Source organism: Octopus bimaculoides, chromosome 13, assembly GCF_001194135.2.
Source record: "Octopus bimaculoides isolate UCB-OBI-ISO-001 chromosome 13, ASM119413v2, whole genome shotgun sequence".
NCBI classification, from domain to species: domain Eukaryota; kingdom Metazoa; phylum Mollusca; class Cephalopoda; order Octopoda; family Octopodidae; genus Octopus; species Octopus bimaculoides.
Genome location: NC_068993.1, coordinates 10386976 through 10403885, shown reverse-complemented (window position 1 = coordinate 10403885; position 16910 = coordinate 10386976). Strand labels below are relative to the sequence as shown.

Here is a 16910-nt window from a genome sequence, read left to right as displayed (position 1 = left end):
GAGGAATTGTTGAAATCTATTGATCTCTTGCACTTTGTATTGTTACTAATATTGCTGTTTCAGGGAAAATACAATGTTTTCTGTGTATCAATAATTAAAGATTCTTGTTGATAAATGAAAATTATTTATTCCTATGTAATTTAACTAGAAAGTATATTTTAATTTATATTATAATTCATACTTTTTTAATATTTTAATTTCAGATACTTCTATGCCTTCAATATGTGTGTGTGTGTGTGTGTGTGTGTGTGTGTGGAAAATCAAAAGTTGTATTCATTTATTATTAACTATGGTCTTGTGTTGTGTTTTCATTGTGATCAGGATACAGTTTATTGACAAGACAGCATCAGATGTCTTTAATTAAAGGCTTGTATTGAAGAGAAACAAATATTCACTTAAACGCCTGGTCATACCCTCTTACATAAAACTGCTTGTTTAGCAGGTTTCTGTCATTCTCCAGATACAGTTATGTCCTCTATCATTAATCCGGATTTTAACGCTTTAAATATGTACGTATGGACGCATGCATGCATATGAGGGTATACATGTATTTCGTGTGTGTGTGTATGTAAGTGTATATGTGACTGTATATATGTGTATGTATGCATTTATGTACTTGCCTACCTCTTCTGAAACAATAAAACCTCCACACATTGGGATCTGCAGTCAGTAGAACATGTAGGAATGCTCTCTAGTTCTACAAGCATTGAAGCTGATGTAGAAGCATTGATGTATTGAAGACTTCTGGTTTCTATTCTGTCTATGAAAAAGTATTAAGGAAGAGAGATAAAAATGATGATAATGATGAAAGGGATGTATTGAATCTGTGTTTTTTGGGGGGGTTTTCTTGTTTTTTTTTTTAACATAAAATTTTCTAACTCCCCTGTATAATTGCAACAGGAAGTTGAAGTGAAAAAAGTGGAGGTAGAAGTTATGGAAACTGAGAAGAAAGAACCCGAAAAGGTCTTTTTCTGTTTTGTTTTGTTGGGTGATTTTAATCGATTTGCTCTGTGGCATGCTGATCTTTATCGTAGTAGATGAATTAAAATTACAAAAATACTGAAGAAAAAATTATTGGCTCTGTTTCTTAGGCTGACTTAACTAATATGTATATCTAAGGTCTTTTCTATTGACAAAATATTTTCCCTTGAAAAGAAATTTCTTCAGATTGACACCTGTTTTAATTCTCAGGTGAGAACCATTAATTAATTGATTAATAAATTAATTGTCAAGACCTGTACCAGTTAAATTCTGTTTTGCTGGAGAGATTTTCTAATCTGGGAAGTTTTAATCTTCAGTCTTTCTCAGTTATCTGCCTTTGTATTCAGGCAGATTCATGGCACAAGTTGTCGTATTCAATGCTCATTTTAATCATTTCCCTATCGTTGAGTTTCTACTCCAGTTTCCAGAGTGATAAAAAGCAAATCTAAGTCAATTTTCTTTTCACTCTTTTAGTTAAAAGTCAATCGAATGTCTGCTAGTAATATAGTAAGCAACTGATAAAACCTATGCTTATAGTTTGCAGACAACTCCCATAATCTGAAGTTTAATGAGACATTAAATGAAACAAAAAAAAGCTTCTTTTTTTTTAAATAAATCTTAATGAAGTTTTATTAAAATGTAAGAACAACAAAGGGAATGGATTAAAAGGATTTGAGGTTGTTTTTTTTTTTCACTTAAAGCGAGATAAATTGTCATAAACAGCTGGAGTTTTGTGATGATATTATTTTTTAAATTTTCTAGTTATTATTTGATAAAATGTTCTAACTCCCCTGTATAATTGCAACAGGAAGTTGAAGTGAAAAAAGTGGAGGTAGAAGTTACAGAAACTGAGAAGAAAGAACCCGAAAAGGTCTTTTTCTGTTTTGTTTTGTTGGGTGATTTTAATTGATTTGTTCTGTGGCATGCTGATCTTTATTGTAGTGGATAAATTAAAATTACAAAAATACTGAAAAAAAAAATTATTGGCTCTGTTTCTTAGGCTGACTTAAGTAATATGTATGTCTCAAGCCTTTTTTGTTGGCAAAAGATCTCTTTTAAAAAAAAAACTCCTTTAAATAGACACCTGTTTTAATTCTGAACTGATAACCATTGATAAATTAATTACTCTTCAAGACCTGTATCAGTTGAATTCTGTTCTGTTGGAGAGATTTTCTAATCTGGGAAGTTTTAACTTTCAGTCTTTCTCAGTTATCTGCCTTTGTTTTCAGGCAGATTCATGGCACAACTTGTCGTCTTCAATGCTCATTTTAATCATTTCCCTATCATTGAGTTTCCGCTCAAGTTTCCAGAGTGATAAAAAGAGTCGATTTTCTTTTCACTCTTTTAGTTAAAAGTCAATCGAATGTCTGCTAGTAATATAGTAAGCAACTGACAAAGCCTATACTTATATAGTTTGCAGACAACTGCCATAATCTGAATTTTAATGAGACATTAAATGAAACAAAAACAAAAAAAAAAAGCTTATTTTTTAATTTATTTATTTTAATGAAGTTTCATTAAAATGTAAAAAACTACAAAGGGAATGGATTAAAAAGATTTGAGGCTTTTTATTTTTCACTTAAAACGAGATAAATTGACATAAACAGCTGGAGTTTTGTGATGATATTATTTTAAAATTTTCTAGTTGTTATTTAACAAAGTTTTCTAACTCCCCTGTATAATTGTGACAGGAAGTTGAAGTGAAAAAAGTGGAGGTAGAAGTTACAGAAACTGAGAAGAAAGAATCCAAAAAGGTTTTTTTCTGATTTTGTTGTTGAGTGATTTTTATTCGATTTGTTCTCTGGCATGCTGATCTTTACTGTAGTAGATGAATTATTGGCTATGTTTCTTAGGCTGACTTAACTATATCTAAAGCATTTTTTGTTGGCAAAAGATATTCACTTTAAGAAAAAAAACTCAAAACTCCTTTAAATTGACACCTGTTTTAATTCTGAACTGATAACCATTGATAAATTAATTACTTATCAAGGCCTGTATCAGTTAAATTCTGTTCTGTTGGAGAGATTTTCTAATCTGGAAAGTTTTAACCTTCAGTCTTTCTCAGTTATCTGCCTTTGTTTTCAGGCAGATTCATGGCACAAGTTGTCTTCTTCAGTGCTCATTTTAATCATTTCTCTATCATTGGGTTTCTGCTCAAGTTTCCAGAGTGATAAACAGCAAATCTAACGAAGTCAATTTTCTTATTACTCTTAGTAAAAGATCAATGAAATACTCACTAGCAATACAGCAAGTAAATCTTCCAATACAAGTCATTCTCATATAATTTTACGTAATTTCTAAACAAATGACAGAATTCATACCTGTAATTCTCAAACAACTCCCATCATCTTAACTTTTGATAAGATATTAAATGAAACCGGAGAAAAAGAAAACTTTGGTAATTTTGAAAATAAATTTTTATTAAAAGACGAAAATGATGACGAATATGGACTAAACAGACTGAGGGTTTTCATTTTTCATTTAAAACCTGATAAATTGACATAAACAGTTGGGGGTTTTTTTATGTTAATTTTTTAATACAAAATTTTCTAACTCCCCTGTATAATTACAACAGGAAGTGGAATCTGTGGAGGTAGATGTCTCAGACACGAAAGAGTCCAAAAAGGTCTTTTTTGTTTTTTTTTTTTGATTTGGGGTGATTTTATTCAATTAGCTCTACAGCATGCTCATCCTTATTTTAGTACATTAATTAAAATTACAAAAATAGAGAAAATTATTATTGGATATGTTTCTTAGGCTGACTTAACTAATATGTATTTCTTGGCAAAATATTTTCTCTTAAAAAGAAATTTCTTCAGATTAATGGCTGGACTCTTTGATTCTCAGCTGAGAACAATTAATTACTCTTCAACGCTTGTGCCAGTTAATTCTGTTCTGTCGAAGAGATTTTCTAAATTAAAACACTTTAACCTTCAGTCTCTCTCTGTTAACTGCTCTTGTTTTGAGGCCGCTTCATGGCTTGAGTTATTGTCTTCTGTTTAACTTAGCAGTTTGTGTTCATTTAAGAAATTTCTCTATCGATGGTTTATAACTCATTCTTATGGCTATTGAAAAGAACTCTGTTGTCATAACCACAACCGAAATTTATCTCTACTGCTGTTCAACAGTGCATAGCTACTCGAGTTGAGTAATTTTTAAAGCATTATTCTAGAAGGAAACTATTCTGTGTTTGTAGTTCGTTTTAGGAAGTGTCAACAGATGTGGTTTTAGTTGATATTAACTCTTAAATAATTAGTTTTGTTTCTGACTCTGATTCTGTTTAGAGTATACTGTCTCTAACACTTATAAATTTTTGTACATTTGTTTCAGTACTTTATTTCTTTTTCTCATTATTACTAACCATAGTTATTATTATAATGATTAGGATGTTGATGATGATATGCATGGTGTTTGAATAGTTTTAGTGTATATCTTTTAGTTTAATGATTGCAAAAGTAAGACTTCAACTTTGTTATTTAAGAATACATTGATATTAAAACTCAGCTTGTAATTATTTTTTGTAGAGTAGACATTAGAAAAAAACCCTGGTGCCCTGTTGTGTTTCTTAAATTGATGATAGTCCCCAGTAGTCATAATTCATTGGTGTTGGTCTTACATTTTGGATGATATTATTGCACGTGATTATAAGTTGCTAAAGATGATTCTACATCATTTAAATGTGTTCATTAATATGTTAAATAGTTTAATACTGAAATACGTACCAGTAATTTCTTGTGTTAGTGGAATGTTTTGTAGATATTTCCATAGTCTAAGTAGTTAAACATTGCAATCTAAATTGTATTTCACCGTCCATGGAGGAAAAAAGAAAATCTTTTAGTGACCATGTTGCACCGAGAGTTTGGTCTTCAGATTGATTTAACCTTTAATCAACAACTTCATTGTAACAACTCTACAATGAAAGTAGAAAGTTAAATTAAACTAGAAAACTGGGCAAAAGAGAATTCCAGCAAAGTTGATTTTGTACTTTAGTTTTAAAAGGGTTAGGGTTAGGGTTATAATTCAGCTAAAGGCAGTAGATTGGCAGAATTGAATTATTCAGTATGCTGTAGATTTATTTTTCTGTGTGTCTCTGTTATTAATCTGTCTGTTTTAGTTAATCTTTTTGGCTTTTTAATACTTGATCGTTTTCATTTAGAGAAGTTTCAAGATGGGAAGGAAGACATACGTTGGGATAATGATTATGTAGTCTTGTTGATTCAAAGTTAGAAAGCTGATCCTCAATAGTTTATGTTTAACTTTGCTGACTCATGGTTCTGCATTAAAAAAAAAATCTTTAGGGATTAATTTAGCTGTTTATCTATTATCAATAATATATCCATAATAAATGCTGGAATTTATTGCAACTGATTTTACTGAATGTCACTTGAGCTTGCATTAACATTTCACATCATAGGCAATTGTAGTGGCACCAAGATCTTCGGTTTAATCTGATATCTGATTCCAATTCTTCATTATAAATATTTCACCTAACCAAGTGATCACTAATGTCTTTGAGATAAGAATCATTATTGTAGTATATTTTTTGCATTGATTTTTTTTTTAACTCTTAAATCTTTAGGCTAAGAAAGACCTGAATAACTTCTTATGCAACAGAAATATCAGTTTAGATCACATGTTAAATACTGATTTAGAAAGTTGGTTATTAGCTGAAGCCCTAAGTTCAATTTGGAAGCTATTAACACAATTCTTTTCTTTAAGTATCTCGAAAAAGAAATGGAAGCACTTCATTCAGAAGAAAATGTAGTTTCCTTTTATTACTATGAATTTTATAATTCAGCTAAAAGCAGTAGATTGGCAGAATTGTGAAAATATCAGGAAAATATTTTGCAGTATTTGTTCCAGCCCTTTACATTGTGAGTTCAAATCCCATCAAGATCAGTTTTCTTTTCATCTTTTTGGGTTCAATAAAATAAGTACAAGCAAAGTATTTTATTTCATCAACCTGAAGTTGCTGGTACCAACTGCCCCTACTGGCCAAAATTAGAGCACGGAATTTTGTCAGTGATCAGGTTGCAGTTTCAGAGCGACAAAAATATTTTGATAAATTAAATTTAAATGTTGAAGTGAATCTTTTTTGTGTGTTTTTAAACGGCTTCCACGCTGCAATTGTTTTAGTTATATGTAGGTGGAGAGGCCAGATCTGGTTAGTTTGAGTGTAAAACCAGTTGAATATTTGGGCAAGATATGATTGGCTTACATAGTAAAGGGTTAAGTTACAGCTAGAATAAAATTGGTTCGAAAATAATTGATGGATAGATTTTGTTGTTACGAATTGAGTTAATGTAATTTGTGTTCTGATTATGGTTTAAGAATTGATCAAGCAACAGAAAATTTGTTTCCAAAACTCGTAATTAACTTTGCTAGTGTGACTTTATAATTGTAATATTTTTGCTTTTGAAGTTCGTCTAGGAACTGTTAATAAGAATATGACTTGAAAAGTTTCTTTTAGATAGTTTTTGCTAACTTCCAAGCTTGTGTGTTTACTACTTACTCTTCCATCTATATTTTAACTACAATTTCGTTTTTACAAAATATACCAAATATCTTTGTTTTGTTTTTTTTGTTTTTTTTTACTATCGATTTTTCTTTGTAACTTCATTTTTAATATAGTCATAAGTTTCAAAAATTAAGTGTGGTATTTAACTGTAAAATTTACATACATATCTTTCAATTATATTTTAAGATTCATAAAATCCATTTTTGAATGAATTCTTTACAACTTTTAACTTGTAAACTACGCATCAGTAATTATTTGTCAAGCTGTCTCCATCAATTTTTATTCAGATTTTTAATGGAACTTATGTTTCAAATTAGGTATTCCATTTATTAATTATTACATCCTTAGACTATTTTTATAAGGCGTGTATTTGTGTATATATATATATATATAAAACATTTACATATATATATATCTGTGTATATATAATATCTCCATGGTCTTACAGAAGAGCGTCCATAGGTCATCGTCTGGACTTCTGTGTCCTATGCGAAATCCTTTTAAAAAGAGATCCGAAAAGGTGACAACAGACATTTCTGTTTGTTCAGCATGCCCTGCTGCATTTTCAGCAGTTGTAGATGATGCAGAAATCTAATCACTGTTTTTGCTTTAATCCATTTATCATGTTTATCTTTCAAACTGCAATCTTCTGATTTGTTCTGTTCTTTGAATGATGCTTTTTTGGCTAATATTTTCTTCACCTCATCATGGTATATTTCAAGGCATCTTTGCCCTTCCAGGTTCGCAATTATCACTTTGTTGTCTAACAAGTGCATTCTGAGGTTTTAAGGTTTTAAATGATTGCCTGCACGGTCAGTTTAAAATTTTTTATTATTATTATGATTAATAAGGTGGCAAACTAGCAGAATCGTTAGCGTGCCGGATAAAATGCTTGGTGTTATTTCGCCTGTTGCTATGTTGTGAGTTCAAATTCCACCAAGGTTGACTTTGCCTTTCATCCTTTCGAGGTCAATAAATTAAGTACCAGTGAAACACTGGGGTGGATGTAATCAACCAGTTCCCTCCACCCACCGCCAAATTTCAGGCCTTGTGCCTTTAGTAGAAAGGATCATCATCATTATTATTATTATTATTATTATTATTCCAAGCACTTCTTAGGCAATTTTATGAACGAGATTAAAAGCAGTTCAAATATATATTAATATATTAAGTGCTGTTCCATATTTACAGTATTTTGTATAATATTCAAGATAGGTAACAGTTTTAATTTTGTTCATAAAAAGCAGTTTTATTTTTCTCTTTTAAACCAGTTAATGTTATTCTTGAGATAAAATTATGGTTTTAAAAATAATTTAATTTGACTTTTTTTAATAGAAAGAGAATATAAAAACAAAATCCTATAGAAAATTTGAAAATAAATATATTTCATAGCTCTAAAAAAAAGTTATTCAAAAATTATCAACAATAGCTGATACATTTTAGAGGCCTGCATAAAAAATAACACTTTTTTGTGTTAGGAAGGGCATCCAGCCATAAAAACCTTGCCAAAACAGACACAGAAGTCTGGTGCAGTCTTCTGCCTGGTCAACTCCTGGCAAACCATGCCAGCATGGAAGGTTTTATTTTAACCATCATAACTAAACCATCATAACTAAACCATCATAACTAAACCATCATAACTAAACCATGGTAGTGCACCACTTTCGGATTTTTGTAAAGACTGCCTGATGAATCACTAAAATGTCTTAAACTGCATCTGATGCAGGAAAATTGTTAGTCTTAGTAATAATGTCAAAGAATAAAATGGGAGGTTTAGTGAGTTGATAGGAATAGTGCACTGCCTTGTCTTAACTTTGATTTCAAATCTCAAACTTCATTTTTTTTTTTTTCAGTCCACTCCACTCCCCATTCAATAAAATAAATGGCAGTAATACACAGTCATGGTTATTTTGATTGAATCCCAGCCAAACTTATTTCATTCCTCAATAAGAAATCACTATTAATATTATAAAACTAGATCAGTACTTTCGGTTGAGCTAACTTTTTTGAGATTTTATTTCAGTTTTTATAACATTCCTATGATTTTACAACCTGATTGTAGGCTAAAAAGAAAGAATATCTTTCTTTGAATTTTGATAAATCTTTTTATTCCCTATTTTTGCTTTTACTTAAAAATTGTTGTGTGTGAGTGTGATGGTCATGTGTGTTAGTAATCTATCTGAAGAAAAGTGGTGGGGCTGTTTAGATTAGTCCAATCTGAAGTGCACTGCTATGACATTCAGTTTGTCCACTGTTACTATCATGCTGCTGCTACTTGATAGAGTTATCACCATTATAAGAACTGTTCAAATTCTTGCTTTTTCATGTTTTCTTGTTCGAGTTATTGCTGTTGTTATTTCTGCTTGTATACAGCTTCAGAAAGAAAAGAAGAAAAAGAAAGAGGCTGCTGTTGCTTTCATATTCCTTCCTGCTAGTTTTTGCTGTCTGTTTCCATTTCATATTTCATTGTCACTGTCAAGTTACGTTTCCTAACAAGCTTTCATACATTCCTTTCTACAAATATCAGTTAGTGATTCAGTAATATCCAGTTATACTTGTAACTGCATATCCAACTCAAAACTGGCTTGCAATTTATTGAAGATTTTACATATATATATATATGTAGTTCAGATTTTCAACATACCCATCCCGGCTCTGACAGAGGCATGTATTTTTAAGATATATTCCAATAGTAGTTTTCTTTACTATATCTGTACTGAGTCACTGCCATTACTGTTGCTTGCAGTCATCATTTTTGATGAAGATGTAGTTTGATATTGCAGCCCCATTTGTGTGTCCTGGTATCTTGTTATCTGGGATTTTCCACAGATGACTGTTTGAATATTTCATGAAATGCATTGCCAGTTATTCCACATAGAACAGAGGCTTTTGAGAAAATTGAACAAAAACAACTGAGGTGCCTTGAATCCAAACTTATCTCTTTTTTTTTTAAAGATACTACAGTTGATACTGTGTGTCTTTTATATTCCAGGGAGTTGAGTAATGAAGGCACTCAACCCTTCTCTGTTATAGTTTAGCTGCTTCATAGCAACCTCTTCATGGATGATCGCTGGATTTCTACCAGTCCATTTGTAGATTCATCTCTAGAAGAGGACCAGGGATGTGCTAACCCTGTGATAATAAATGATACAACCATTTGTATTTTTATTATCGGAATAATGGAGGGATGGGCTGGCTTAGGGCAGTGTTTTATTCTGAAGATTCAAATATGAAAATAAAACGTTGCAATAGTCATGTTATTATTATACCAATATATATTTTAGCAAGACTTATGTCCAGTCTGACTTCATTAGCTTCTATGTGCAAAGTTTTTTTTTCATTATTATTATCAAAATGCTTATAAAATGGATTGGAAATTGTAGATCTCTATTTCTTTTTTGATACTGCAATCTGGAAAATCTTTATTTAAAGAAGTTGTAACTTGAAAGATTTATGCTCTGAATATACAAGCTTAAACGCTTATATCTATACCTTTATAAAGAAGGCTTCTATTTTAATAAATTTTTAAGTGATTAGTGGTCACTTATAATAACCTGAAAGTAAAATGTACCTCCCTTGTACTCATTTTCACACATCCCTCTGCTACTTCTCTATTGCTTTAATGTTGATTACTGAAGTAGGGCGATCAAGTTGGCAAAAACTGTAAAAAAATCCTGACTAAATGTTTTAAGGTATTCACTTTCAATGTTGTACCTTCGAAGTTCAAATCTCACCAGTTGATTTTTAGCTTTCGTTCTTCAGGATTGTTAAAATAAGTACCATTTAATACACCACATTTTATTACACCCCTCTGCTCTACAAATTATGGCTTTGTACTAAGCACAAGGAAATCAGTGTTAGAAAGGAAAACAAAAGCGGACAGGTGAACCATATAATGCTAATGCCTTCATTTCCACTGCCTCTCTTCTATCTGTTTAAATATAAATATCATAAATATCAGATTGGAGCCTGGTGTAGCCATCTGGTTTCACCAGTCCTCAGTCAAATCGTCCATCCCATGCTAGCATGGAAAGCGGACGTTAAACGATGATGATCATCATCATTACTGTGTAATTGCTCATGTCTAATCAAAAGAATGTGATAAAGAAAACAAAAAAAGTACATAAAATCATTTTAGACTTTCAAGAAGATCCAGTTGCACCACATCATAATTTAACTCTTGTATATATCCTTTTAATTGTTGTTGTGTAAAACTTAATCAACAATTTTTTAATGTTGGGGGTTGATTGAGTTTTATTGTTTTTTCTAAATGGATTTACCAGTTACATCATGATACTTCATCCATACTGAGTTTTGAAGAAATCAGAGAAGAATTATGAAGTGAACCAACACTTGTGCTTGTTGTTCAGGCCTTAGTCAACCCTATGGCCATCTTGTTCTATTCTCTAGACAATGCATCTGGACCTATTATCCAAATTAACCTTTTAAGATAATAGGATGTGGTTTGAGAGGACTTTGGCTGCTACATTCTCAAGCAAGCCAATCTCTTAGATGCTCCCCTGTTAGTTGTAAATATTATAGTCTGTTAAATTCATGTTGGCTTCTGAGCATATATCTTTAGGCAGTGAAAGTAGATGTCTCTACACCTGTCTTTGTGTGTAATCAGTGCCATCAGGGGTTGTACAGACATAGTCTTAAATGTGTGTGTGTATATGCATATATTGTAAACTGGTAATTATATTCAACTGTCCAGCTAGCTACTTCTTTTTTTTTTTATTTCTTACTATCATGACCCCAGCTAGAAATATTTTTTTTTCCCCTTCAAAGTAATCCCTTATAAATTAAATCACGCATACTGTGTAAAATCTGCAGATCCCACCTACCTGCATCACCTGTAACAAAACCAGTTGCATTTTGCTTTGTATATTTTGATGGTTTCAGATTTTCTTAGCACTTATCGCCGTTCTTTATCACCCACTACAATTCCCACAGCCAGTCCTTCCTTGCTTCCATCCATCTCCTGTTCTCACCTGATGAGAGGGTCTATTGATGCAGTGTCAGACAATCTTTGTGAATGTGTGTGTGCGTTTATAAGCTAATGTATGGTACTTGTTGCAGAGTTCCTTTCAATGACTCTTTCAGGTTGAATCCCTCTCATCATTAGGGATATAAGGGAGAGGCTGGGAATGGTTGCCATATATAATAATGGTCATTATGGCTGTGGGAAGACAATGGCATTTGGAATGTGTTTACATCATTATCATTCATCATCAACTAACTATTCTTCCGTGTTCAACTGAATTATTGCGTTCTGCCTTTTTTTTTATGATTGCCTTTGGTTTGTTTTGTGTTTCACGTAACTTTTGCATTGCAGCAAGTATGTTTATTTCATCTTAATTGTGTTTGTACATGTTTTCAAACTGGGAAAATGTAGCTGTTATTCTTCTGGCTTAATGCTTTTGAGGAAAAAATAGATGTCAGTGATGACGATAAGAACTTTGTCACTAAACAAAAGCTAAATACCAGTTTCAATTTGAACTATCAGGTGAGAGCAATGTGTGGTGTGAAACTATTGGCTAAAAGGAAGGCTAAAGACTTGGAGATACTGGGGTTGGAGGAATCAGTGGAACGGCTGGCAAGGATGAATGGAGCATGGTGGTATGGACATGTGTTGAGGAAGGAGGAGGAGCATGTTCTGAGGAAAGTGCTAAAGTTTAAAGTGAATGAACCACGAAGGTGAAGTCGACCAAAGAAAACGTGGAGGAGGAAATTGGGAGGGTTGACTTGAAGAAGGAGGGCGCCCAAAACCGGTCAAGATGATGTGAGTGGTTGCTGTAAGAGTGAGGTAGATCCAGCCACCCCTTTTAACGGGGACAAACCTGGATTTAAAATATTGGAATTCAAGCATCCCAACTTTTAGTTTTCGTTTGGAATCACTTCACTTTGATAATAAATGTACTTGGCCAAGGCATGAATGTCACAACTTTTGTATTTCTCCTTCCTGGAAATCAGGAGAGGTTTTTTTTTTCTTTTTTTGGCACATTGTAAGAGAACAGCAATGCATTAGCATTCCAGACAAAATGCCTACTAGCACTTCTGCCAGCTCTTTACATTCAAATGCCACTGAGGTTAACTTTGCTCTTCATCCTTTTGGTGGGGGTCGATAAAATTAAATACCAGTTGGGCACTGAGGTCAATGTAATCAACTGGTCCCGTCCCCAGAAATTTCAGGCCTTGTGCCTATAGTAGAAAGAACTGCTGCTGCTGCTATTACTACTACTACTACAGTGGTGAGCTGGCAGAATTATATGCACGCTGGGCAAAAAGTACCAGTTACGTACTGGGGTTGATATAATTGACTAGCCCCCTCCCCCAAAATTTCAGGCCTTGTGCTTATAGTAGAAAGGATTATTGTTATTATTAAGGCAACAAGCTGGTTCTTGGTTTTGATTTTGAATTCCACCAAGGTCAACTTTGCTTTTCATCCTCAGTAAAATAAGTACCAGTTAAATACTGGGGTTAATGTAATCAGGGCTAGTGTCCTTTCCCTAAAATTGCTGACTTTGTGCCAAAATTAGAAAGAATTATTATAATTGTTATTAATATTAAATACATTCAATTATTTATTGTAGCCAAATCTATTATTTAGTTAAATAGTTTAGTGACTACGATTTATGTCTTAATCTGGATATATTGTTTGTGAAGTAAGACAGTTAAAAAGTATCACACTGGACTTTGCAGGGATTTGAACTGGAGTCGTTTTTGTTAGTATTTCAGTTATTGCAACCAATCAACCACCCCACATTGAATACACCTGAAGTGGGTTTTACCATTAAGGCTTAACCATTAACTTCATCTTGAACATTTTCATGCTGTCACTTCTACTTCTCGCTGCTATATATGCATGCTCATGAAAGAAAACATGTTATATATCAGACATTTTTGTTTATCAGTTTGTATTTTGTTGTATTTATTTTGAAAAATTTTGTTGTTTTTTTTTTATTATTAATGTTTATTTTATGTTTTGTTTGTTTTTAAAATTTTATTTGTTTATGGTTATATTTTTTCTTTGTGTATTTAATCTTGTATTTTGTATAATTTTGTTTTAAAAATTAATTAATCTGCTATATTTACAAATACACACACACATATACAATAGATATATTAACAAATATACATGTACACTTACTCATAATGCTAATATGCATGTACACATACATAATGCATACATACACGCATATACTTATATACAAAGACGTGTCGATGTACATAGATGCAAACAAATATATAGAAGTAAGGATAGCTTTGTTAATTTTTCAGACTATTTCTATTCAAATTTTTTTCATATTGCATAGTTCACACTTGATGCAAATCATCTGCTGGAATAAAAGAAAGAAAAAAATTTTTTTTTCACATTTCTTTGGACAAACATCAAACCTAAGACGAAATTTATCATTCATCTCATCCAAACTTTCTAAACTACATAGTTTGAAAATAAGACATTTACAGCAAGATAACACAAGACAAACAAGCATCCCTCCCACCCAAATGTGATCTTCTTAAAATTTAGCAGTTCATTCATTGGTTTTAAGAACAAACGTACTCTTACATTAGTTGCCATCATTTTGTGCGCACCTTCATGCTTCTTATCACCTCATCATCTTTACAGCATTCATCCAGCTCCTCCTCCTCCTCTTCGTCCGATTCCTCTGATGATGAAGGTGAGGGCAAGGATAAGGTGACAACATTTGATGCTCAGGCAGAGCAAATGAAGACAAAGTTGCCCCCTATTCTAGACGAAGAACAAGAATTGGTAGAGAAGGTTTGCCATCTTCTGTCTGTCGGTGGTGTTTGCCGACACCAACCTGTAATACTTATCTGCAATCTACTCCTTTGTCTACTAATAAGAACATGGCCCGGTTCTTTTTCTCTCTCTCTATCACTCTCATGTATTTTTTCTATATCAGAGCTGTTCAACTAGTGCTGTTCTAATTTCTTAGATATACACACATTATATACTCAATTTTACGCAATTCTAACCTACACTTGGTCTACATTTACATATCTTCATATATTCAGCCATTAATGCACATGCTGCTATGCAGTCTCCTGACCTGCAAGAAATCGGCAAATCTCCTTTAAATCTGTCATCTTAAAAAGGGAACAGTACATGGGATAGCGTCATGGATACACTGGTAGAAAAGCAGAGGGCAGGATGGTCATGACTGGGATCATAGGTTGTGACCTTGGTAAAAATATACATAAACCTTCATAAGCTAATGAAAGAAGTTATATAGTCACTTGACCTGCCATGGTACTAATTAAATCTCTATCAATAAGCTAGCTTCTTTTCTACCTTTTTTTTTTTTTTTTTTGAAGTTTTGTTTTAAACAAATCTACTTCAGAAGATATGACTGTACCTATTTAATGATGAAAATAATAATAATAATAATAATAAGAGCACTCAGAAAGCGCAAACCTCCACCAAGGCAACACCAACATCCTCTCAATGATTAGCCAGAGATGATTTTTAAAATGATAATATCTGAAATAAACTCGACTGCTCTCACAAACGAAAATACTAAATACGAACCTGACCGCTCTCAAAAATTATGTAAAAAAAAACAAGAAAAATAATCCAGAATCCTTGTCTGGTACCGGATCGATCCCAAAATCTAATCAGTTTGTGTCAGTCATAAGGCCAAACATCCCTGAAAGTTTCATCCAAATCCATCCAGTCGTTCTTGAGATATCTTGTCCACGGACAAACAAACATGACTGAAAAGAATATCTCTGCCTTCACTAAGGCGGAGGTAATAATCCTATGATAGCACACTTTGTTTCATCTTTCCATGGTTGATGACTAAAATAAATACTTACTAAGCACTGGCATTTGTTATAATTGATTATTCCTTGAAGGCAGTGCCCTAACATAGACTCAGTTCAACAGCTGAAACTAATAATACAAACACATGTATGCACACACAAAGTATCTATTCTAAGCTACATTTAGCCCTTTAGCATTCAAATTATTCTGTCACATGTAATGCTTATTCATTCACATTGTTTTGAATCAATCAGGCATTATCTCACAGCTTTGAAATTTCAATGATGCGATTGTATACTTATAGAATGATACTGCAGGATAGGTATGAGAGGTCAGATCTGGCTGGTTTGAACACTAAAAACAGGAAGAATATTTGGGCTGGATATGATCAGTTTAAATAGGTGGGCAAATTCTGTTTGAATTTACCTATTCTACAATATAGATCAGTCTTTAAATTGAATAATTAAAAAAATGTTGACAGCTCTGTGCATGGATGTACTTATTTCTAGCTAGAGTCCCACCTATAATCTTCATCTGCTTACTACGTTTCATAACCATCTTCAGAAATAGAATCTCGGCATGTATAGTTAGTTTCCTACTCTCCTAATCTCTGTTTTCCAATTTCTAGAAAGTACTCTGCTAAGTGATGTTCTAAGACATGTATCCAATAATAATACCTTTTTTTTTCCTCCATTCCCCCACCCCTGTCGTCCTCTTGCTTACTGTGAAATGTCACCCTGCTTGTTTGTGGAGTCATTTCCCCCCCCCCCTCACCGCTAATACCCTGTCCTATACATCTTCACTTTTCTCACCTGTTTCTCTCCACACCTCATATGTATCAACCCTTTGTTTCTTTTTTTGTGTTGTGTTTCTACCTTTCCTCGGTGTTGTCAGGTGTCTGTTGTAGAACATCCCTCCTCCCGCTCCTGTATCCAAGTATTCCTGTCCTCCTCTTGTTCCTTTTGCGTCTTAACCCATTGTTCTTGTTACTGTCAATGTCATTAACGTCACTATATCACTTATATTGTTGTTTAGTTAATGTTTATAAATGCCTGTTGGCATTCCTTTCCAATGTGGAAGTTATTTTACCAACTTCACTCTACTTCCATCTCTTTACTATACTTCCATCTCTTCTCTACTTTCTCTCTCTCTCTCTCTCTTGTCATTCATCAATCCGAATGCATATACACTTTCAATCCCATTATCCTTCAAACCTCCATATATAAGGCATGGTCATCCCTTGAGCTTTTGTTGTCACTTCTGTTTTAACCAACATCCTTTTTTTTTTTGTTTTATTTTGTTAATCATTTATTTATTGTATTTTCTTGTGCTTTACTTGTTGTCTTTCTGTGTAAAATGATTTTTATAGCAACTGCACATATATAAAATGTATGAAATGTCATCGTAGCTTCATGTTAGCATTATCTTTTGTTTCGTGCATGCTCCATCTGTCATCACATCTTAGTCACTGACACACCCTCATGTTTGGAAATGATAAAATATTAGAAAACATTACATTGTGTCTTTATATATAATCTTCATCTACACACAAATACAACTGATCTGAAAATGTTTGTCTCAAAAAAAAAAATTTACAAATAGAATCTTTATATATATATATAT

General features: G+C 32.6%; 1 protein-coding gene across 16 annotated transcripts in view; it reads left to right on the top strand.

Moving 5' to 3' along the window:
* The window catches only part of LOC106881827 (neuroblast differentiation-associated protein AHNAK), a 58650-nt gene that overhangs the window by 13831 nt on the left and 27909 nt on the right, over positions 1-16910 (top strand). For 7 of the 16 annotated variants that reach the window (XM_052972345.1, XM_052972343.1, XM_052972336.1 and 4 more), the window contains 5 exons: positions 901-963; positions 1790-1852; positions 2673-2735; positions 3557-3607; positions 6948-7019. The exons of 3 other annotated variants lie outside the window; for them this stretch is intronic. In XM_052972345.1, coding sequence (XP_052828305.1) covers positions 901-963; positions 1790-1852; positions 2673-2735; positions 3557-3607; positions 6948-7019 — 312 coding nt within the window. Of the gene's footprint in view, positions 1-900; positions 964-1789; positions 1853-2672; positions 2736-3556; positions 3608-6947; positions 7020-14129; positions 14283-16910 lie in introns of all 16 variants that reach the window. 6 more of the 16 variants (XM_052972341.1, XM_052972335.1, XM_052972334.1 and 3 more) reach the window with 5 other exon arrangements.